The sequence below is a fragment of the Callospermophilus lateralis genome, chromosome 5, assembly GCF_048772815.1.
Source record: "Callospermophilus lateralis isolate mCalLat2 chromosome 5, mCalLat2.hap1, whole genome shotgun sequence".
Lineage (NCBI taxonomy): Eukaryota > Metazoa > Chordata > Mammalia > Rodentia > Sciuridae > Callospermophilus > Callospermophilus lateralis.
Window position 1 is genome coordinate 89707187 of NC_135309.1, and position 25519 is coordinate 89732705.

Sequence of the window (25519 nt, forward strand, 5' to 3'; positions counted from 1 at the left end):
GAGTTTGCTGTGCTTTGGTATGTGGTGGGAGAACCATCTGTGAACTGTATGACATGCTAAGAGGTTCTGCTGGATACATGAAGGATTGGGAAGTATTTAAGGAAGGAAGGAAGGCCTTTATCTAGGTGCCAGGTGATAAGGGCTTGAAATGGGCCAAGGGCTTTAAAGCTACAGACTAAGCTTACGTTGAGGAAGTCTGCAGCAGACTGGCTGGAATTGATGATTGGTAACCCTGGAGCCACCTTGACATCATTTTTCTTGGTGCCTGATATTCAGTCTGTCAGCACATCTTATCAGTCTTCTTTGGGAATCTCTGCACTGTCCACCATCTCTTGTGGGCTCTAGATATAGTTATACTAATTAAGGCCTTTATCACTACTTCCAGAGTATTTCTAAAGCATCCCTCGAGCTGTTTTCAAAGCCATTTCCCCAGCCCTCCCCTACCCCAATCCATCTGTTTTACACATGGCTGAAAGAGTTGCCTTTACCCAAAACATTTCTTTCAGCAGCTCACTTTCTTATCCAGAAAAGGAAAAGCCCCCAATTATTTATCCCGTGGGAGGCAAGACTTAAAGATCATCAGTAAGAGGCTATGGAGGATATTAAGGCAGGATTCTTTCACAGGGTAATAAATCTTTAGGGTGGATATCCTGAGATCTGAAATTTAAATTACTGTCCTATTTATTCTGTAACAGATAGAATCTAAAAGCAAAGGCAAATTTTGAGGACAGCAAATGCTTAGGCAGGAGCCTTAGGTTCAGTTCCCAGCCTTTATGGTATGTTTTAGTGTGAAAGAATTCTGTATATACACACACCTTCCCTCTTCCTACACAGTACCCATTCCTGTCTCCTTGCTTTTTTCCTCAGGGCACTCTCTTTCCCTGGAGTTTATTTTTTTCTAATCTACTACTCAAAGTCTATTTTTTCCCATAAATCTTTTGACTTTTCTGACATCTATTAAAATTCATGCTCTCCTTTCCTTTCTGAGAATGCTTACTATACTTCCCAGTAGGACTTAACCCAGTACTTAACCTCAGGTATCCCCCCAATTAAAATATGAACTCTGGCTTGAGGAATTAGGCACCAATATTCTTGTACCTTCCAAAGGAGATATGTGTATTACAAGGTAATACAAGAAAAATAGCAAGATCCAGGGTACAGTGGCATCACCTGTAATCCAGCCACTCAGGAGGCTGAGGCAGGAGAATTGTAAATTCAAGGCCAACTTCAGCAACTTAGCAAGACCTTAAGCAATCTAGAGAGACCCTGTCTCAAATTTTTAAAAAGGACCGGAGGTGTAGCTCAGTGGTAGAGTGTCCCCAAATTCAGTCCCCAGGAGAGAGAGAGAGAGAGAGAGAGAGAGAGAGAGAGAGAGAGAGAAGGAAATTAGCAAGACCCAGCTTAGATATTACTGAACCACAGGGACTGGGAAGGACTGGGGATAGAATGATGGGCATCAAGTATATTATTTCCAGTTTCTCTTCTGGATTTGGAATTCTGATTCTAATGACATATAATTGATTAATATAATATGGGGTGGGGGACAGGAGATGTAAAGAGACTATAAATTCTAAAGTTATAAGCCTGAAAATTCAAAAGTAAAGAAATGTCATTGCCAGGACAGTAGGAAAGAGGTACCAGTTTGGTTGGGGAGGCTGGAGATGGGAGAGTTAGTGTTTGCCAATCAGTAAAAGTTTGCTGTATTGAGAGTTTCTAATATAAAGCACCCTGTAGGCAGGAATAAGCAGACAACTGTAGAAAAATGCCAGATGAGGACTGGAGAAGAGATTTAGTCATTACCAACAGGTATGGTGAACCTCCAGAAAGGAGTGGGTATAGAAAGAGGAAAGGAAGCTAGCTTTTGAAATGAAATGTATGATCAAATACCTGAGAATACTGGTGTCTCTAAGTACAAGGAAGAGGTAATATACAGTGGAGAAATCAGCAATCTGAAAATTGGGGGAAAAAATCTCATTTATTTGACAAAGAAGAGATGATGAGCATGATGAAGACTTTCAAGTTCCAGAGAAGTGAAGGCAGCATGTGAATTGAAAGTAGTCAAGTTAGAAAGTGTAATCAGCCTCCAAGGAAATGGTCAGATTCAGGAGATAGGGCTGATGGACACATTGTTAAAGCTGGAACCTGAAAAAGTAGGCCCAAATCTCCATCATGTTGGTTTAGGTCCCAACTTCCTTAACAAGACTCCTATAGTGCAAGAATTAAAATCAAGAATTAATAAATGGGATAGATTCAAACTAAAAAGCTTCTTCTCAGCAAAAGAAACAACCAGTGAGGTAAATAGAGAGCCTACAGTTTGGGAGCAAATTTTTACTATTTGAACGTCAGATAGAACACTAATCTCTAGGATATATAAAGAACTCAAAAATCTTAACACCACAAACACAAATAACCCAATCAATAAACGGGCCAAGGAAATGAACAGACACTTCTCAGAAGAAGATATATAATCAATCAACAAATATATGAAAAATGTTCAACATCTCTAGCAGTTAGAGAAATGCAAATCAAAACTACTCTAAAATTTCATCTCACTCCAGTCAGAATGGCAGCTATTATGAATACAAATAACAATAAGTGTTAGCGAGGATGTGGGGGAAAAGGCACACCCATACATTGCTGGTAGGACTTCAAATTGATGCAGCCAATATGGAAAGCAATATGGAGAATCCTTAGAAAACCGGGAATGGAACCACCATTTGACCCAGCTATCCTACTCCTCAATCTATACCCAAAGGACTTAAAAACAGCATACTATAGGGACACAGCCACATCAATGTTAACAGCATAATTCACAGTAGTTAAACTGTGGAACCAACCTAGATGTCCTTCAGTAGAAGAATGGATAAAGAAAATGTGGTATATATACACAATGGAATATTATTCAGCATTAAAAGAGAATAAAATCATGGCATTTGCAGGTAAATGGATGGAGTTGGAGGATGTAATGCTAAGTGAAGTTAGCCAATCCCCAAAAACCAAATGCCAATGTTTTCTATGATTTAAGACTGCTGATTCATAATGTGGTTGGGATAGGCAGGGGTGGGGCATAGGAGGATTAGATGAACTCTAGATAGGGCAAAAGGGAAAAGAGGAGGAAGGGTAAGGGAGGGGGCACTGGGGTAGGAAAGATGGTGGAATGTGATGGACATCATTACCCTAAGTACGTGTATGAAGATATGAATGGTGTGACTCTACTTTGTGTACAACTAGGGATATGAAAAATTGTGCTTTATTTGTGTAATATGAGTTGTAATGCATTCTTCTGTCATATAACAAATTAAAATTTTAAAAATTAAAAAAACAAAAAAGCTGGAACCTGAATCTGTGTTACCTAACTTGTAGGGCCACCTACTTCAACACAAAGTATGGCTTCCAGCCTCAGCAACTTTTATTACTTCAGGAAGAGTAAGTTTAGCCATGGAAGGTAGTTTGGATGGAAGTTTTCTCCTAAAGATTAGTGTCTGTATTTTCTACTTTTTTTATACCTTTATTTTATTTTTTATTTTTATGTAATGCTGAGGATCAAACCCAGGGCCTTGCACATGAAAGGCGAGCACTCTACTGCTAAGCCATAACCCCAGCCCATGTATTTTCTATTTTTTTATAAAAGCCCATGAATTAGAATGATTCACTACTAAAAATTGTTTTAAAAATTCAAGCACTATCTTTTTATCCTCACTTTTAAAAAAACCCTCTTTTCCCTCACCAGAAATTAATTTGTCCCCCAGTAGTACTTTGATTCTATTAATAAATATAGAGTTAAATTATCTTTTCTTGGTGGTCAGACAGTGATAATAGTTTGCATTATAATTTTTCCCCAAAATGTTACCCATTTTTGTAAATAATATTACTGCTTTATATTTTTATTGAGGTTTTCTGTCTTTTAAAGAGGCCCTATATTCCCCCACCCCAGTTTATTATAATCCTGATTAGTAAACTTTTAAATCTGCAGATAAGTTCCAGGAAGTAATTAGAAGTAATAGGTGATATGCTGTAATTTATGGGAAGGACACTTGGCCACCTCTATGGGCATGTCAGGGGTGGGGTGGGGTGGGGTGGAGCAGGGGAGTGAGAGGGGGTGCGGTAAAGATTAGACCAGAAACCTTTGTTTCTGTTTGTGGATTTGGATATAAGGGTGTGAAAAATAATTCACAGAGTGCCATCACTATTAAGTACTATTCAAAGCTGATTTTCCTATAGATGCCTTCTAACAATTTAGAAAAGCATTCCCTTGGGAAAACATATTGGTAACTTTGGATATAGAAAATTATGCTGGGGATGGTGACTGATAATTAAAATTACAGCATAACTCTGTGATACAATACTGAAGTTATAAAGATGACAAAACTCATAATTAAAAAAACAAAAAGCATTGTTCTAGGAATTATGTTCTCCTAGAAAGAATCTGTGAGAATATTGGTAACCTGTGTGACCTTCAAGTAAAAGCTTGATAAAATGTGAAAAAGTGGAAAACTTGAGTCGATTCCTAAATATTTTAATTTTATATTTGTATTGGAGTTTTTAAAAATTCTCCAATTATCTCTTCCTTTTCCTCATCTATATTAAAAATATGTCAGGAAATTAAGCAAGAATTTTTAATATACAATTGAATTAGAATACTAATTAGTTTTACAAATCATGTTAGCCAATTTTAAAAACACCATTAGCTACACAACCAAAAAATACCTTTAATTTATATGGTTCAGAGAAATGTAAACAGGTCGTCAAAGCATTGTAATATGTTGACATGTGAAAGTAAGCACATGGTGAAAAGACATTTTTATATACTATAGCACTGACTAAATACATCGATTTAAAGTTTATGTATTTAGTTCTGTGTCACCATAACCGAGGTTTACGTTTTTGTTTCTTATGTTTCTTTTAATAGAATTCAATTCCTTTTCGACCTTCAATTCAGTTCCAAGGGCTTCAAGGGGTGAGTACTGTTATTGATTGAGCAAAAATATTTAATATTCTTTTTATATGCCACAGAGTTTGAAATTTACTTTAACTTGGCACTCTTAATATCATTGGTCACTCATATTTGGTGAACTTTGTGACTAAACAAAAATTTCTGACTTCTTTGATTAAGACACTTGAATTATCTTTTTTTCTTAATTTCTTTAAAAAATAATTCAGAGAATTTTTTGAGAATTTTTTTTCCTAAATAATGAATAATTGCATATTTGAACCTTTTATTGAAGGTTCAAACATCAAAATTTTGTATGAATGTTTTATTTGCCACAACAAAATCTCCATAAAGAATTATTTATTTCAAGCATGTTATAAATATGTGATTTTGTTACTATTAATAAAATTTGCTGTCTGTACCTTCAATTTTAAAAATTATATATGCTAGGAAATGAGATGTATGAATAGAAATTAAGCTTTTTCAGTGTATAAAATGAACCATTTTCTGTGTCTAATTTATTGCTATAATAAAAAGCAAAATATGCTGGGTTGTAGCTCAGTGGTAAGGACGTGTGAGACGCACTGGGATAAATCCCCATCACCAAAAAAAAAGCATAATATGTGATAACTTTTAATAAAATTGACCAATGTATTGTGTGTTTGCAGTATATAATAAATTTTACAATAATATCAATATTATTTTAAGTTATTATTATTAATATTTGATAGTAATTGCTTCCTCATTGAAGTTAATATGCATTTCTGTCCCTATGTACTGGCTTATAGTATGGATATCTGGAAGATCAAGCTATGAAAAAGGCAAACTGAGGGAGGATGATCATACTCTTGTTTATTCTAAATCTATATGCTTATGATTTTTTTTAATGTTACAAAATGCAAAAATGTTCATGTAAATAAATACGGTGGTTCTAAACTTTATAACTTGAAGACATTTTGAGAGTCAGATTAATTATATCATTCAACTAAGAGTACAGTACTTCTAAATCTGTTGTGTAATGCTAACTTTAAGAAGATGTTTGTGTGGATGTCAGGGATTTTCTTCTAGTGACAGTTTTACAATGAAGTCCTCCCCCCGCCCCCCCCTCAGTAACTGAGTGTTCATGAATGGGATCCTAATTGGAACAAGCATTCTTCTGAATTCTGTTGTATAGCTTTTTAGATAATCTTTAGTGCTTACTGATTCTATATTTGAGGAGTTAGTTCAACCCTTTGTGTAAGGCTTCTTGAGTTTTTCTGCAGGTTTTAATGGCATTGGTAATATTTGAAGGACTGTTCCAGAGGCAGACCTAAGTCCTTGAGTCCCAGAGGGCTCCATGGATTTTCAGAAAAGGGTTTTTTGGAAGGGGAGAGCAATGGCTAAGGGGGAAAGTAAAGTTGGAGCTGCATTTCTCTCACTAGGGAACTTAAGGCCATACTTGTTGTAGGCTGCTGCTTCCCTCAATTCTCTCTTTAATCCAGTTGGGACATTAAGGTTAGGGAAATGCAAGTAAAGGCTACTTTCTTAGGAGGCACTGAATTAGACTGGAAGACTAAATGATAGTGAACAATATATGTATGCTTCCAAACTTCCATTCTGACACTTGTAGCTTTTAGAAATCTTGGAAGGATCATGGTTTTCGCTGACATACTAATTGCCTCAGGACTTAAGCACCATTGCAAAGCAAGTAGATTATATTTGAAAGCTTGGGCCTTCTTTTCCAAATTCTCCACCTATCTTCCCCCATAGTGTTCCTGGCCCCATGTGTCCAAGCTTCCCTAGTTTATATTTGCCTATAACACTCTTCTTCCCACTCTGTCCCTTTCCTGAATATAGATTGCTGATAAAAATGATTTAGTTAGTTAAAAATAGCTGGTAGGTTTAAATCTTAATGGATGTTTAAATTTTGGCAGATAAGCTTTTTAACCCAAGTGAATTGTGGTTGGATTTGGTACAGAAGAGGGGTAAGGGGGCAGCAGATTGAGAGCTATAGGGTACTTGCTCCTACCTTGCTTATTCTGGATCTGTCTTCTTAACCGCCCCCTCCCTTTTTATTATTCTAACTGGGAACAAAATATATGGACTCAGCATTGTTTTAGAGCCTGCAGCTGCATTCCATCTGCCCTCCCCCCTTCTCTTTGCAGAGCTCTCCCCAGCCCTTTGGGACTTAGTAAAAACAAAGAGTCATTACAGGGGAAAGAGTGGGTTGGCACAGCCTACAGGGAATATGCAGAGCCATAAATGTGAGGGTCTTCTGTACAGTGTTCCTCTGTTTTTCTTGAGAGCCATGATAAGTTAGCATTACCCATGCTGATTGCTTAAAAGCCTTGAGGAAGTATGCTTAAAGAGTTTTCCTATGAGGAAAATACTTAGGATTTGAAATTGGAAGGTTTAAATTTAGATTTCCCTCCAAACATACTTACCCTTAGTTAGAAATTTTGTCTTCTTACACCAGACATGATTGAAAATGTACCTTAACTATCATGATAGTGTCACGCAGGCATATTTGAAGCATAACTGAAGCCTGCTAAAATATCCTTTTAAAAGTGAGCATGGCATGTTAAAATTATCTCCTGTTTCCCTGAGGAGACTTATGCTAAGTACCACATGGTTATGCTGTTCCTTGTTACTAATTATAGGATTTTTCCCCCTCAGTAATGTCTTTAGGAGGCCAGAATTTGAGTCTTGGCAGGTTAACTTTCAAGTATATTTATTTTTCTGCTTGAACATGTTCTCCTAGGTTGAAGTTAACTTCTAAATAAATTCAGATCGAAACATTAAAGTATGAGTAAAAATTCTAAGAATCATTGATAACTTGGATTTTTACCATCAGAGTTGAGCAGCAGCTTTTATAGCTTAAAAAATAAAAATAAAAAAATTTTTATCTTTCACAGTTCAGCACACCCCTTTCCCTTAGTGAAAGAGGGCATTCAGGAAATTGGATGGTCACTGAAAGCATTTTCTGGATTCAAAAAGATAAAAATATCTATGGGAGCTGTTGATTCTGATAACTAAACTCATGAATGTCAGGAACTGGATACATCATCTAAATGCCTTGTTGATTCTGAAGGGTGGGGCCAACCAATTATCTTAACAGTTCTAATGCATACCTAGGATACTTATTCATAACTAAAGGTTTACTGTGATTATAAATATCTATAGAACAGCATATTTGTACAAAAAAAGAGAGCTGATAAATCCATGTGGGCTACTGCATTGAAATGTTCAAGTTACAAATTCAGAGGGATGTGTTGGCATAATCTGCCCAGTTTCCAAAGGCTCTCTCATTGTTGTCAAATGAGGTTTATAAAAGTCAGGATAGTTCTATCTCTACATTTTAACCAGACACTAAAAATGCAGCAGGTAAACATTTTTCAAAGATGTGCATTCTAATGAATTTTTAAAAACTGAACTCCATTTTTATGCTTACTGAAAGTTTCTTATCTAAAGACATAGTTAATAGAGGCTATAGCTATGGCTACAGTGACTGTTCTTCACTCTATATTGTATATATAGCTTTAAAAGAAGAATTGCTGGAAGCAGATTTACTTAGTATTTTCTCATAATGGCAATTGTTACAGATACAGTAACATAATTATTCCAAGTTATTGGAACATAATTATTCCAAACTATAAACAGTTGCCTAATCAATGAATATACTAATAGGTTAGTTTATCATTCTGCTTATTTCTTATTTTATTGCACATTCTTTCTACTCTTATTGAAGGCAAGTGCTTTATCATGTGCCTTAGAATGAAAAGACACAGGGATGTATAAGACATAGGCTTTCTCTCAGGGAACTCACAGCCTGACAAACACACATATACTAATACTCAGGAAAGAATTAAAAATAAAGGATTTAACCAGAACCATCCACTAACAAGGGACTGTAGGAACAGGGGACTATCAGGAACAAGGTGTAGTGTGCATTAGGGACTGGTATGAATCAGCTTTTTAAACAAAGGTTTTGGTGGATGTAAAATGTGATATCCTGGCAGTAGGAATGTAAAATTCCAAGTCTATTAAGAACTGTGCTCACACATACACCACACAAACACACACAGACAGAGGTAGATCTGTGGAATAATTGAGATAAAATCTGAAATGGCAAGGTTTTCAACAGCAAATGATGGCCACACCTGCTGGCTCGTGGTACTGTTGTTAGTTGATTTGCCTATGGCTTCAGGGACTGATGTCCAGGGATGATTCCTCTGGGCAATGAGAAACAATGTTAACTTTATCACAGTATGAGATTCCAGGCCTCAAATTAACTCAGTATTTGTCATGAGATTGCTGCTCCAAAATTCTAATTTAATTGCTTATTTCAGACTCAGCAATCCCAGAGGCTTTAGAAATTGGAAGTTAATTTTACATATATAATTTTTAGAAATGATTATTGAGAAAAGAATTGAATATCGAAAATATTTTCTTAAGAGTATTATGCATTTTCTACACTGAGTGAAACACTGCATTGCACACACTTTTCCAAGAATGAACAAGGAATAGCCAGCCAAACAAGTTCTAAATGTATGCCTCCCAAAAAGGCATGGTGACCTTCTGAAGTTTAAATCGGCATTTAACTATTAACTTTAAAGCCTTGAATGGTGCTATAAAACTCATGGAAGAGAGTCATTAACTCCAAAGAACATAGAGTAGAATTTTTCTTTTCTTTCTTTCTTTCTTTTTTTTTTTTTTTTTTTTTTTTTTTTTGGTTAAATCTTTAAGTTTAGCACAGCATTCAGAAATACTTTATTAATTATTCAATTTTCCTTGTGGGGGCTGGGAAGAAGATTGAGTCTGAAAAACTAAATTATACAGTATTTGAAATTAGTAGGCAATTTCAACCGCCTTGAAGATGCTTCCCGCAGACTGCCCTTCTCTACCCGACTTGGTACCTGGGAAGCAAAGATAACTATCAGCTTGAAACAAGCAGTAAAGACAAAAATAAATCCCCAGCACTGCCATTCCTTCTTAGATGATATACCTTTCCTCTGACTGCTTTCCCCTGCCACTTTTGGTTTGGCTAGCCCACTGGTTTTGCCAATGGTTGTGTTTAGTCAGTCTGCTCAGAAGGTTGCTGACTAACAGTTACCTTCATAATCTTGGCCCTGAATGTAATTAATACTAGAAGGATGTTAAAATTATATCCATTTATAATGGCAGCTCTGTTTTAATTTTTTAAATATTTCAGTGATTGATGTGTAGATAGCATTTGTTTTAATGTTTACACTGACAGCTCTAACCACATTAGTTTATTAAGATATTAATAAGATTAAAAATTACCTAATTTTTTAAAATGTTTAAATTTGATACGTACACACACATACACACACACTTCTATAAATCTTATTTTAGCTAAGGGTCTGAGCTGCCCCTGGAAACTTGTTATCTCATACAGTAAGGGAATCATAGTTTGAAACTACTGTAAATTGACCAGCTTCTCTATTTTATGTTAATATTCACCTCTGCCCTCCTTCTCTTTCTGGATAAGAACCAGCCTCTACATTTGCTACATAAGCAGAAACAGTGAGCAAAATTCATTGTCCCTGTCTTCATAATATGACCAGGTACCACTATAGACCCCAAGCAAGATGAATCCAGGCCAGCTCTGCCTTCAAAGAGTTCGGAATAGCAGAGAGTGGGAGGGCAGCTGACTCTGTTTTAGGTGTCTGAAGAAACTATCTGAAAGTACTTACTGACCACAGCTTTGCACAGGCTTCAGAAAGGGCTATAGTAAGACAGGCCCCCACAACAGGAGCACAGACAAGGGTACTCCTTTAGTCTGTCCTTCACCAAACCTCATCACCTTGGAAAACAGGAATTGGAACTATGACTGAAATCTGAAGATGCCACAAACACCATAAAGTGCTTAGCAATGAGTTGATTACTGGTTTTATTCAGCAAACATTCAGGCACTGTGATGGACAGTATAGATGAAGTAAATAAAACCTTAAAATGCTACTTCTTATTCCTAACTGACATTATCTGTTTGTTAAACTCTACCACTGATGGCTTTTTTTTTCCCTCACTAAAAACTAAAACTTGTGAAACTGAATCATCTTCATTGCAGACAATGTCACTTTAATAGCACTCACTTATTTAAGCTTGGAAAATAATAATTTTACCCTTCTAGGTTTCCCATGGTTCTTATACTTAAAACATCCCTTAAATTTGAACCCTAAGCATTATTTAATTATCTTTTGACCTCTCGCTATGCATAAGGCTCCATTCCAGACATACAAGACTATCTTGCAAGAGACTTACTTTTAAGAAATTCAAAATTGAAAGCAGGAAAAAGAAATCTTTGTAAAATTATGTCCAAGTCCCAAATCTTATTCCAAACAATATTTAATATGCACTTAAACAAACAAATCTATGTGTCCTTGATTCCAAGGTATCATTTTGGTTTTTTGTTTTGTTTTTGTTTTTTTAACATTAAGTTCTTTGAACTTGGAAGTATTTCATGATCAGTGACATCTTGGTATGATGTCACAGTTTGTCAGTATTTTACATAGTAGTACATAAAATTTTCTTACAATTGCTGGTATCTTAGATTCAGTGAACAACAGCAATACAGTATTTAGAGAGTACCTGTTTACTATAGTAAGGTTTTGCCTAGAATCTTTTCAGAAGCTTTCTTTGCTGAGTCCAGCCTTGACTGACTTGCTTATTACTAATAGCTTGATATGTTAGATGATATGGAAAAGTATATATTATAAATTTACAGGGAAAGTATATATCATAGATTATATATATAAATTATATACATATATAATATATATGCACATATATGTGTATGTATATATTATACTCACATAATATATATTAAATTAATATAATATACATTATATTAATATGTAATATTATATTAAACTGCTGTTTTGTTTTATTTATTTATTTATGTTTATGTGGTGCTAAGGCTCAAACCTAGTGCTTCACTTATGCCAGGAAGGTATATTTTTATAACCATTCTTGAATTGTGATTTAAACTGGAAAGAACAAGACTATGAAACAAAAATGTTCCCAACTTTGTCTTTGAGTCAAAAATGTTTACTTATCAAAGTAGCTTGTTTGAAAACAAGTTCAGAGGAAGAGTTTTATAGACTTAGGACTTTCAGAGCCCACAAACATGCTTTGAATTTGCCATATCAGGCTAATAATTTTCAAATTCCTCTAGGGTCTTATAATTTGTTCTATATTTAAAATAAATTGGACAAATACCTATTCTATTATTTCATTTACAGATTCCAATAATTTTTCAACAATTACCTTAAAATTTCTTGACTATTACTGCCAAGAACTCTATACTAAGCACTTGCAAATATTATTCTCATTTAATCCTCACAGCAATGTTGTGAAGCAGATACTCCCATTGTGCTCATGTGTAAACTATGCCTTGGAAGCTACATTACTTGCTGAAGTTTCTGCAGTATTCTTTCTTATTATGTGTTGAAGGAGCCTGTACTCAGATCTAGGCATCTGTTCCCACTGCTGCACTAATGTACCTTTCCATAATAGTGTTTAATGAGCATTTTTTTTTATTTTCACATTCACATAAACATTTGTTGAACACCTTCCTGACTAGCATAGGAAAGAGCGATGGTCATTGAGGCCTCAGAAAAGTGTGTTTGAGCTGAGGTTTGGATTATCAGGAGTTGGCGGACAAGGAGGTGGTGGGAATACTTTTCAGATCTGAGGTTCAGCATGAGCAAAGTGGCAATCTGGTATGGGAAATGCCCTCATCTTCTTAAGAAGTTAAAACTTCACCCTGAAGATCAGTGCTTCTTACTTACTAAGTCTCTCTAGAGGTGTGATGAGATCTGGACATCTTGACTTTAGAAGTTTTCCCCACAGGCTTCCTTATGATAGCTATATTCACTGTAATGAGAATATAAGTGTCCACATGTGTACAAACACATACACCTCTTCTCAGGAGAAGTTTTGTGGCTGTCATCAGTTTCTAAGCGAGATCTTTGACCTTTCTAATTAAATAAAACTACTTCTGTAGATGAATGTCTTTCAAACACAATTATAGACAATTTTCATTAAGACAGTTTACTTTGTGATCCTTTACACATGTAGGTATTCACAGTCACACTATTGTGGTGTTATTTAAAAGAATCCTGATCACAGTCCACTAAATTAATGTCATGACTTTCTAGTAGGTTTCAGGCTATGGTTTAGGAAACACTGTAGGAGATCATCATCTATTTAAAAAGCTCTTAACCAGGGAGCGATGTTGCCAGATTTGCAATATAACATGCTTCTCCTATAGCTGCCTTGACTTAGTTATTCCTTATATATGGGAAGGATGAAGAAAGAAGAGTCAAGGATAGCTCAGCATTTATTATTTGATCATTTGAATGGATGGTGAAGCCATTATTCATGATTTGAAATAGATGGCAGCAGGCAGAGATAGAAGATATGGTATGTTTGGGACATGCTGTACATGTTCAGGTAACTTTCCAAACTTTGTTCTATCAACATGGAGCTATCCAGGAGGCATTAGCCTTGGAGATTTGGAGGAAAAGGATTTTTAAGAAGCAACTTCAAAGGATTTTTTTTTCTATGGTTTAATTATTTCTGAATATCCAGTAGTAAGAAGAAAAAAGAGGTAGATTTACAGATGGGTTTTTGGTATGAAGCTATATTTAAGAATTTTTTTCAACTATGAAGAATGCTGGTTTAGGAGTAGTGTTACTTTTAATTACTAAAAAGCTCCTTTTGTCAAATTTTGTTCACACTAATTAAGAACAATGGCAGGTTAACAGAGATGAACTATGGTATATTCATTCAGTGGAAGCATATACAACAATAAAAAGTAGTAATGTAATTATAACTCTACAACATGGCAATGAAAACTCCAAGTGGGCAGAAAACTACATATGATATAACATCATTTTTATAAAATTTAATAACAGGCAGAACCAAACAGCATATTGTATAAGTTTTATATGTGATAAAATCTTTAGTAATCCCCCAAAAAATAATAATCACAAAAGTTAGAATAGTGGTTACCTCTGGTAGAGAAAAGCAAGCCAAAGATGAGGGACAGCAGATGGGTAAACATTATGTTACTGCTGACATTCTACTTCTTGAGCGGTCAGTTTACAGGTGTTCGTTATTTCATCAGTCTTTGTAAGTCAAACTATATTTATTTGTAGAATCAAATATTACATAAATTAAAGCTAATTCTCATTATTATAATTTGTCATCTTCATAGATTAAATGAGAAAAACCTGAACATATTTTAATAGATGCTCAAAAGGCAGTTATCTATATTTCCTAATTGTTCTGTAAACATAAAAGAAATTTTTGGATATGCCAAATTCAAATATGACAAGAATCTAGAAGAAAGGATGAATATTAAAAAGTTTAAAAACCAGGTTGAAATAAGGAGGTAGAGAAGGCAGGTCTTGAGAATTTATCTATAGCTAGACACCAGCTAAATATCTTACTAGTCAACTACTTGATAGAGCTGCTTTGTCATCTATCAGAGGAGAAAGAAGTTTTCTCTGTCTGTAATCTCTCTCCTCAGTGGAAAGAAGGTACAGGCAGAGTTGCTGCTGTTATCAAGGATATAGGAGGAGAGAACCATTTTTCTGAGTTAACACTTGACAAGTTTTAGGAGGGGCATTGTAAAGTGTCCTGGGGGGAAAAATATCCAGCCTGGAAAGGACAGATTAGGAGAATAAAAAAATAGCAGTTAGTTGAATTTAAAAAGATGAGGTTCTTAGGGGGCTTGAGGTAACAAAACTCAGAATTCAATAGAGAACAGATTAAGAACCAAATTGGACCCACACCAGTAAGAAATTGGTCGATAAGCAGCCATAGGAAAAGGGAAGTCTTTTATAATATTTAAGAAGCTTAGAATCTTTAATAATTACTCAATAAGTTATGTCAGGGATATCTTATTTTAGAATGAGAATATAAGGAATAGCCATATTTATGAATGCAATGCCCTACTAATCTAAGAACTTCTTTCTTATGACTGATCTGAATGCTTTTTAGTTTCCTCAGTCTAGACCTGTTGGTATTCATTCAACTCAGCCTTCATAGATTAGGAAGAAGGTATTTGGAAGTATTCCATTTCCATTGAAGAGTATGATGATGCTAAATATATTTCCACAGCTGTTGCCATAAAAGGAAACTTTGTGCTAAGGATACAGTGTTGTTTTGTTTTTGTAGGGGTTGTTAGTTTGTTTGTGTTTTTTTGGGGGGAGTTGTTTTGTTTTGGTACCAGGGATTGAACTCAGGGGCCCTTGACCACTGAGCCACATCCCCAGCCCTATTTTGTATTTTATTTAGAGACAGGGTCTCACTGAGTTGCTTAGCACCTTGCTTTTGCTGAGGCTGGCTTTGAACTCATGATACTCTTGCCTCTGCTTCCTAAGCCACTGGAATAAATGTCGTGCCCGGCAGTTTTTTGTTATTGTTGTTGTTGTTTTTTTAAGGAAGATAGTGTTCTGTTCCTTCCGTAGAGAATTTGAAGAATAAGATAACTATGATTAGTTTGGGATAAAGTGTTACATGTCATAATTTCTGACTCAGTAAGAAAACAATCTCTAACTTCTTTAAAAAATACTCAAGACAATTAAGACATGGAGGACCAGGGTCATAGTGATAACCTAAAGTATAATTTATTGTTTTTTTATACAGCCATTATTTTTTCTGATTGAAAAACAAAGTGAATGAACATTTTAGGATTATATAAAGTACATATACATGAATGAAGAAGAATAATAGAAATGTCCTCAACAGTGAAAGACCTTTTTTTGGATTTCTCCTAGTCTTTTTTTCATGCTTACATATACACTTTAAAAATTGTAATGATAGTACTGTTTGCATCTGATATTGCCATAAGAAATGGCTTTGATTTTTTTTTCATTTCCTTATATAATTTATGTTTCTCCCAATATAGTGGGGGAAGTTTTTATTTTAGCAATCATAGATACTTTTTGAAATAATTACATTTTTTTCTAACTTTTAAAAATAATTATGCTAGATATGAATTTGGTGTCAACATACCTTATATATAATCAGAGATATGATAAATTATTGTATAATGGTGTATTAAGAATTGTAATGCAAAATAAATTTTAAAAAAGAAAAAAATAATTATGCTATTTATATAACACTTTACATATTTTGCTGTTCTGACATTTTTATGTACCAATGTTTATGGTCCTAATAATTTAGTGTTTTTGGATTTCCACCCTCATCTTTACATGCCTGCCTTCTTTAAAAGAACATTGCAAACTTCTCATGAAGCCTGGTGATGTGGATCTCTTTCTTTTTATGGGGCAATGCAGTGAGCTATTGACAAGGGGATAAACTGGTTTACTACCTCATCTAGTTCTTTTGTCCTAGAGGACCTGATGTGTGTGGTGCTACCTCCTAGCAGAATTAAATAACTAACTAGAAGATAATCAAGCAGACGTTCTATGATGTTAATTATCCAAATATAGTAATTGCATTAAATGTTCATATGTAAATCTTTGCCCCTTGTTTGATAGCATAGTGATGTCTGAGTTTTAAATTTTCAAATGGTCAAAGAATGTGAATACATAGGTTTATGTGAATACATAGGTTTATGTGAATACATAGGTTTGATGGCTTTGTCAATAGCCCAGCTATACTATCCCTAGAAACATTTCAGTCTTATATTTCTTACAATCATAAATCAATTTATCTAAGAGGATTAACAGGCCCTCTTATTTATATCAGACATGCCAAGTGTCTTAGAAGTCAGAGCTATTTTGTTCTAATTTAGCTCTTGAGGTGCTTTACATATTGACACCTGTGAAGTCAGAAATAGTTTTACTTTATAGACTAGGAAAAATTAGCAAATGAATTGAACTTGTGAGTAGAACCAATTTTTTTGGCATAGACCCTAACACAGAAATGTAATGTCAGAACAGATATTTGCGGGGGGGGGGGGGGGGGGGCGGGGGGAAATCTATGAAAATTAAAATACTAAGACCTTATTCATATTTATTCACTTTTAGGGGTACCTATAGCTTTGGCACAAGCAAAAATACCACAAGTCTTTCAAAAATTGTTTGTATTTATGAAGGTTGAATGTTGTAAAGTCACAAAGTTGTAGTTCCCGTGAGAACCCTTAATTCTATTTCTTTGTTTCTTTGTTGTGCTGTAGCTAGTATCTGGGATTCTCTGGAGCTCTGAAAGCAGTGTATTTTTTTTTTTTTTTTTTTTTTGTGGATAGGACACTTGGGAAGCAATGTTTGCTACCCTGCTGGAGTATCAGAGCATCTGAGATTTTTCAGCCTTTTAGGATATCTATTGTGGCTAATTTGGCCCTACACCTTTTTAATCTATACTTTGAGTTCAGAATGGTTAGAAATATTGCCAATCTTTTTAATTGTTTTTCTAGATAGCTTCTTTTGCTTTCATTGACACCAATACTACAGTTCAGACCTGGAAGGCTTGTAACCCTTAGGTAAATGCAAATGATTCAGAATCAGTGGAGTCACTTATGATTATCTATAGGGTGCTTGTTACCATTCTTTGACCATTTGAAAATTTAAAACTCAGACATCATTTTGCTTAAGGAAGACATATGTGCTTGTATCAAACAGAACAAGTAGGAGCAGGAGCTCCCCAGTGTTGTCCTTATATCACCAGAGCAAACACGTTTTGGTGCATACTATGTGCTGGGCCTTATGCCAAGCACCTTAGATGGGTTATATCCGAACTTCACAACAGTCATATGAGATGGGTAATATTATTATCTACATTTTACTTGGAGGACACTGAGGATTGCTGAGGTTAGTTACTTGATCAAGGTAATGCAGATGGTAGACTCTGGAGCCAGAATGGGAAACTGGGCAGTTCATTTCAGAGCCCATGATCAGGCACACTAGATGTGTTCTGTTCAGTTTTGCAAAATCTAGGCTGTTCCCTTTCCATCTGTGTGTAAAAGAGAAGTTTATACTTTTTCTTCTCAAGCCATTAAGGGAGGGCTAACTTAGAAATGGAAATGGCAGGGGATTCAGTTTTACAGAAAGCATTCTTAAAAGGAGTGGAAACAGCAGGATGCTGTTTCCTAGTTTCCTATCTTTAGTGTCAGCATTGATTCCCGTTAAAAGGTGGCATGTGTGTTTCTGAACATGTCTTTGGTAATTGTCATTTTAGGTGTGACTGAATATTACATGTCTTATTGTTTCTCCATCTCTAATGTAGACCATGGCTTTATGCCTTTGGTCCCACGGGGTTTTATGATGTTAGCACAGTGGCTGCCTCAGCAGTCCCAGAACCCCATCATCCATTCCCTCAACCAGAGCAGCTCTGACTCTTTGTAATCCATGGTGGGTTTTCTCATAAGATTTATTTTGAGAAAAAAATACAAAATTCTGTATAGCTTAAGTAGGGGAGTTGAAAGTAATTAATGTTGAAAACAGAATTAAAAGCTAAATACAATTTCAAATCTACATGGGAATGTTTTTTAGATTTTTATCTATTTATTTTTATTTTTTAGTTGTAGATAGACACAGTATCTTTATTTTATTTATTTATTTTTATGTGATGCTGAGAATCGAACCCAGTGCCCCACATTTTCTAGGCAAATGCTCCACCACTGAGCTACAACTGCAGCCCAGATTTTATCTATTGTTTATCTTGGAAAATTCATAATTTCTAATGGTAGTGTTGATGGGGTTTGGGTAAAACCATGTGTTTTGCAAAATCTAGGGCCTGGGCCACTTTTCAAAACCTCTGTTGATATTAAGGACTCTCATCTGTCAAGTTATAGTCTCTACCCACAGCTGCTAAGGACTGCAGGCACAGATTCTAGAACTGCCCATGTTTGCCAGCGATTCCTTCTAGTATCATGCAAGACAGGTTTCCTAAAGAATTAAGCTTATAATGTCATCCTTACACAATTCTCATGTTCTTTACAAGGTTTCCTTTAAAAAAAAAAAAAAAAAAAAAAAAAAAAAAGAAGCCCAAGACCACAAAAGTGCATCTCACTCTGAGGTGTCCACAGTCCTTCCTTTAAATGTGTACACTGCTCTATTGCTTGCTTCTCTGAATGAATCTCCTTGCAACAGCTTTCTTCAAGATTCCAGGGAAGCAAGAAGAGCACATGAATTGAAAGTTGCCAGTCATATTTATTATTCATTCATTTATTTTGTAGAATTCAGGTTTGGGCTTTGTTTCTGAGAAACAAACCTTTGAAAAAAATAATTCTGCTTCCTAGTTGACCAGAATTACTAAATATAGAATTGTTTAGTGTTGTCTCCATAAGTTCTTTAAAATATGAAGTGACTTTAAAGAAGCAGAGTCACATTTTCAAGTGGAATTTTTTTGGGAACCAGAATTTCTGTTAATATTTTCATAAGATGAGATACACTTTTAAAAAAGAAAAGCATATGATATAAATTTGTAAGTTCCACAAACCCAGGAAGCCACTTGACCTGGGTTTGGGGGCTAAACATAGCACAAGAGAGGTCAGAAAGTTTCTTATCCTGACGTTTGTGCCACACAGCAGCAGCTGTATGAGCTTTCTTCCTCCTTTCATTTTATTTATATTTGCCTCTTCTGGGAAGTCCAGTTTTCCACAGTCTCTTAAGTAATGCATTTCATTTTTATAAATTTATTTCTGAGTGAATTTAATCTATTCCAAGTTTCCAGATAAATCCAACAAATATTTATCAAATATCTGTTATGCCCCAAATATATATAAAATATTTATAAGACCATGGTTCTAACCTCTAAAAACAGTCTGGTGAAAGAAAAAGACATATAAATAAGTACTTAGTGTACAGTGTAGTGAAGACAATAGTAGAGGTGAGGAGACTTCGGGGGCCCATAAAAGGGACCTCTGAACCCACCTCCTTGGGAAAGGAAAAGTTCCCTGAAAGAGGAAAGGATTCCTGATCTGAATTTTAAATGAAGGGTAATAAATTAGCAAGAGTTAAAACAAGACATAGGGAACCAGGCTAGTGTGTTTGATGCCTAATGGCACAATATTGTTTCTAAAACAAAATATAAGACAGAGAATAAGGCCCAGTTAAACTGGTTTAGTTGCAAGTGTGCTAGTCAATTGGGAAGGAACCTTATATATCCTATTAAGGAGCATGAATACTGAAGAGGGAGATATGAAAAAGTAAATGATGCTTGGGATTGACATAAAATTGGCATTTTATGATAGCAATTTTAATAAAAACTGAGTGTTAGGGGATAACTGAAGAATGATTTAGAGGATGGGATTGAGAAGGGTCCAAAATGGAGGCTGAGGGCAAATTGTCCACAATAAGAAAAGGTAATATTGAACCAAAGCAGAGGATGTAGATGAACACATACACTTAAGGAATAATTTAGGAGGGAAAGGCAGTAGGACTTATGATGACCTAGATTTTGAAAGGGCTGAGGTTGTGTGAAAAAAAGAGGTCAAGGTCAACTCCTCAGGTTGTCAGTAACCTCAGTCACTAAATGAATGGTGATTTGTTAACTGGGAAGTAGACAATGGGGCTCAGGGGTGGTTTTAAGGATCTGATGATAATTTAGTTCGTTTTTATACCAACATTGATTCTGTGTGTGGGAAGGGGAGTTACATTTTGGAAGTAACTGGTTAATAAAACAAAATGAAATTCAATTTTGTGATAAGAGATGCTGAATTTCACTAGCCATTGAGGAGGCCCTTGTGCTTAGACCAGCTATGACTACATTTTGAACAAAGTACTGGCTTTCTCACTTTTCTTCCAAAAGCTACTTTAGCATTTGCTTCACTTTTGCATTCATTTTTAAACAGACGATTTCATTTTCTCATGCTCCATGAGCCAAATATTTTTCCCCCAATACAGTATCTCTAGTATCTGTTATTTGCATCTTTCCCCTGCCAAAAATTGTCATCCCCACTTTTTTCCTGGAAATACCCAGCTACCAACCAACTCACACCCAACCACCTGGTTTCTTCTAAATAATTTTTAGCCATGAAGCTACAAAATGAGTCATAACAAAACTAACTTTGAAGCCCCCTTTTAGCTGGTGAAACCAACATTGGTTAATTGTTTTTTAAAAATAAAAGGTGAATTCAGCTAATTAATAAATTCAGTTACATTAAGGGACTTATCACATCCAAGATATATTAATTTATTCATTCAATCTCATATGTTTATGTAAAAATGCATATGTCTATCTATGTACACACACAATTGGCAAAAATACCTTACAGTCATCTTTTACTTCTCTCTTTTATTCCTCACATTTAATATATCTAGAAATTCTGCTATCTCTAATTGAAAAATAAATACCTTTTTCCTCACATTTAATATATCTAGAAATTCTGCTATCTCTAATTGAAAAATAAATACCTTTCTCTCTATTTCCTGGACCTAGCTACTATCATCTCATGTCTGGATTTCTATTACATATGTGCAACAATAGCAGGGATTTTTGTGAGGTTTATTCAGTTGTATATTGCAGAAATTTAAACATTGCCCAGCACGGTAGCACTTAGTTAATATATGTAGAATAAATAAATTAAATGAATCAGTTAGTTAATCAACATCACCTCATCTGACACACCAGAAGGCTGGCTTTGTATTAACTGAGTAATTATATTCAGAGAGCCAACAATTATTCGGCAGTTTCTTCAGTTTCATTTATATAGCAATTTGGGTGTACTTGATTTTTAAAAATGAGTATTTGTCTTCCATAGATGTTATTGCTTACTTATAATTTCAAATAAAATTAGTTTTGAAATGTTGCCACCAATGTTTTCTCCAAAAGGGTCATAAATTTCAAAGAATACATCAGAAATGAGAGTGCTATTCTAAGGAATCATTTTTCCAGTAACTCTGGATCCTACCAAAATCAGGGAAGAGCTCAGTATTGGGCTGTTCTACTCTCCAATCCAGAACTACTTAAGAAATTCTAATATTGGATCTCACAGAGCTATATGAAGAACAACAAGGAAAGCTATTTTGTTTTACTTTATAAACATCTTACTAAAAGGGAAGAACTCAAAGAAATAAATGGACTTATTTTGTCCTGAATTATTTATGTTAATTGCTACATGAATTGAATTTTTTTGGATAACTGCCAATATTTCTCTTTGTGCTAGATGAAGTTGGCATTTTGTACTACTCTCCTCAGCAAAGTATCTCTCTCATATGAAATTCCAGATGTAGAAACACATGCAAGAAAGTATGTTGGAATCTCTCCACTTCCCACCCTTCTTATCTTCAGAAATACTTAGCTCTTACTGATCTCTCTAATTCTTAACTTTTTTTATTGCTGGTGAAGGATGCCCTCTTCTTCCTACTCCTCCCCCAGCCTTTATTTGCACATCTGGGCTGATCTGAGAGGTTTTATTTTCCTTCTCTAAACCTATAATGTCGGTTGGGCCTTAATGTTATAACTGCTGCTCTAGTTTGAAAAATAGGACTTGTGGGTTTCAGGTTGAGGTTTCTATTTTCTGTTCTGATTCTAGATTATCTATTCTGTACCTACCATGTACAGTCTGAATGGTACATGCAAATATATTTTTCTAGCTAAACTGTATTTTCTAGATTGTTAGGAAATTAGAATTATCAAGAATCTGGAAAGAATTTGAGTGTGCAGTTGAATGATAGATAAATTAGCCAAATAATTTTAAGAGGCAAGCTGGCTTTCTAAGATAACTGGAGGGGTAGAGGAGATGGGTTCTGAGGTCATACCAATTGGGAAAAACTACTAAGCTGAAAGGACCTACAGCAAAGAAAGTCATTTTGTTTAACCTGGCATTTCCCAAATTTATTTGAGGGTAGAATTCCCTTTTTACATAAGGAAACTTTTCAGCATGCTTTGGAAATATTGGTGGAAAGAAAGCAGACACTTCAGTTCTAGCCTTGGCTTAGACATTAATCCACATTTTCATTCATTCAACAAATATGTATTGAGTGACAACTTTGTGCCAGTACCATTGGAGATGCTGGCAATACATTCAGGAAACACAATAGACAAAGGCCTCTGTCTTTGCAGAGCTTATATTTGGTGGGGGAAGAAAGACCATAAACATAACATGTGACTATTATGGTAATAAGTATTTTGGGCAACCATGGAGCAAGGTAAGAGGACTGAGAGTCTAGGGATTACAATTTAAAATATGGACATAACCTTTAGCAAGTCACTGAGCCTCTTTGTCCCCAGTTTATAAAATGAAGACGTTAAACTAGGTGAATTTAGCTCTCCTGTTCCTATAGGTCTACTTTAAGACAGGAATTATCATATCAAACTATAATATTACTGGTTCATGAGTATCTCATTGAACATTTATAGTCACCTTAGCAGAAAAGTTGGATATTAAAGCTCATAGAATTGCTGCTAAAGAAGAGCTCTGTCACTTCAATCATTTATAATGTTCACAAAATAACAAAGCTTTTAATAAATGGGAGAAGAAACACTACTGGCCCTATTTTTAATTTAGTGTATACCTCAATCCAATACTGAGTATTATTGGACTTAAGGGTAGGAAACCTCTGCAGGAAAGGTGCCGACTGCTTTTAAGCAGATGTTAGCATACACTTTTAAGCAGATGCAAAAGTTGCAGCAGCATGCACATTGCACTTCTGCCCTGGATCCTTATATAAATAGCAGGTCTGTGAATTGATGTCGAAATGACCTTTCAGACAGTATTCCATTGCCACATGCCTGAGCTTGTATCCGAGAATAATTAGAAGCTTTGACTTACACATCTTGGTATACGGTATACAGTGTTTATGTTAATTATAAATGTCTGAAAGTTTCCTGAAACTTTGTCTTTGTAGCTTTTTATCAAAGACAGACTGGTGTTTGGGAGGAGAATTGTGGATTGTGGTCCTAAACCTTTGATTTTCAGTCTCTCATTTTTGGAATGAAAATTAAAATCTGCTCTTCCAGTTACCTAGACAGGGTGATATATTTTTCTTTCCTTCAGCTTGAATAAGAAACTGTTTGGAATCAGGCAATCTTTAATACTTTCTAAGTAATATTTTCTTGTTAAGTTACCCATTAGACACAAAGTTTATTTATACCAATATCTAAGCATGTCTTCAAGAGTGAAATGGATATAAAGAGTAGCACTATGTTTATAACTAGTGAGTCTATGTAACAAACACTTTGGCTCACTCAGAGAGCAATCCACTCAATAAATGGGAAAAGCAGGTTATAGGACAGGTGAGAGAGAGGAGGCTTCACAATTAAACTAGGATATCTCAGAGTAGACCAGAGCCTGTTTGTCCCTAACTTATAAAATGAAGAAGTTAAACTAGGTGTTGAAGGCTGCACCTGGGATATCTTGAGATGTTATCTAACCTAGAGCATTATGGATAGCTAGAGTGTCAGAGGAACTTGTGGATATGCATCTGTGATGTCCTCTGAGATATATAGGAGCCAGTTCCACAGCTTGTATAGGTGGTTTTTTCTTCCAAATGGTCACAAAGCGTGTTCTGAAAAACTAACTGCCCTTCAAATTTATGGACTATAGGGATGGGGAAGTAAAAATGTACTGGTAAAGGTGGGCCTAGGATCAGCTTTTGGGAACTGGGCTAACTACCATGGGAAATTAATTTTGAGGTCTGATTTAGAAACAGTCTTGGAAGAACATCCCTTGGTAAGATATAGGAACTTCTCAATTTTAGGTATTTTAAGCTTTTCCAATAGGTCAGTGGGAATGTCTTTATATTTAGGGACTCAGGATTTACTTGAAACTTTTAGCTAAATAACTTAAGTTTTATAACTTCCAATTAGAAGAAAATGAAAAGTTAATAAATGCACATGAGCCTTATTTAAAGGATATTTAGCCATTCTATGGTTCATGTATGCTTCATATGTGCTTTTCAATTACCTCTGATTGGAAGTTACAGAACTAGAATAAATATCTCAAATAAGTTAAAGTGGCCTCTTTCATTTGAAGTAAAATGGGCACTTTAAGAAGTCAATGAAGTCAGAATTTTGACTTTTCTAAGGGATTGATTGATGTCTGACTCTTTATGACTAATACAAGATCTCTTAGCCTCAGCCTGACATACTGTACTGGGTAACTGTGTTATGGGGCCTATGCTCAGGATTTACTTGAAACTTTTAGCTAAATGACTTAAGTTTTATAACTTCCAATCAGAAGGAAATGAAAAGTTTTACACTGTAGGATGTAAGACTTTTTTTTTTTAGTTGTAGATGGGCACAATACTTTTATTTTATTTATTTATGTGGTGCTGAAGATCCAACCTAGTACCTCACAAATGTGAGACAAGCACTGTACCACTGAGTGACAACCCCAGCCCTTCAAGAGGCTTTTTAAAAATGAGAATATGAAAGTCCCCTTTGTCCATCAAGCCAGACCTTAATCTATTGAGAAATGTACTTCATACAAGATATTTTTGTGATAGAACTCTCCACATTTACAAAAGACTCTAACTACATGTGTGTTAGTTAAAAATAAATAATAAAATGGAAAAAATGTTTAGTAAGATCATTCTTTCACCATAAAAATATAAATGTGACTAAGTTTGGAGGATGAAATAGGAAAAATCTAATGCTTAATATAAAGATATGTGAAGAGCTTTCCCATGACTTGTCAGTTAACATCTGAGCTAAAGAACCCTAGTA

At 35.1% G+C, this 25519-nt stretch overlaps 1 protein-coding gene across 1 annotated transcript in view; it reads left to right on the plus strand.

Annotated features, from left to right (window-relative positions):
• Positions 1-25519, plus strand: part of Ell2 (elongation factor for RNA polymerase II 2) — a 74033-nt gene that overhangs the window by 12039 nt on the left and 36475 nt on the right. The window contains exon 2 of the mRNA XM_076856994.2: positions 4910-4957. Coding sequence (XP_076713109.1) covers positions 4910-4957 — 48 coding nt within the window. The remainder of the gene's footprint in view (positions 1-4909; positions 4958-25519) is intronic.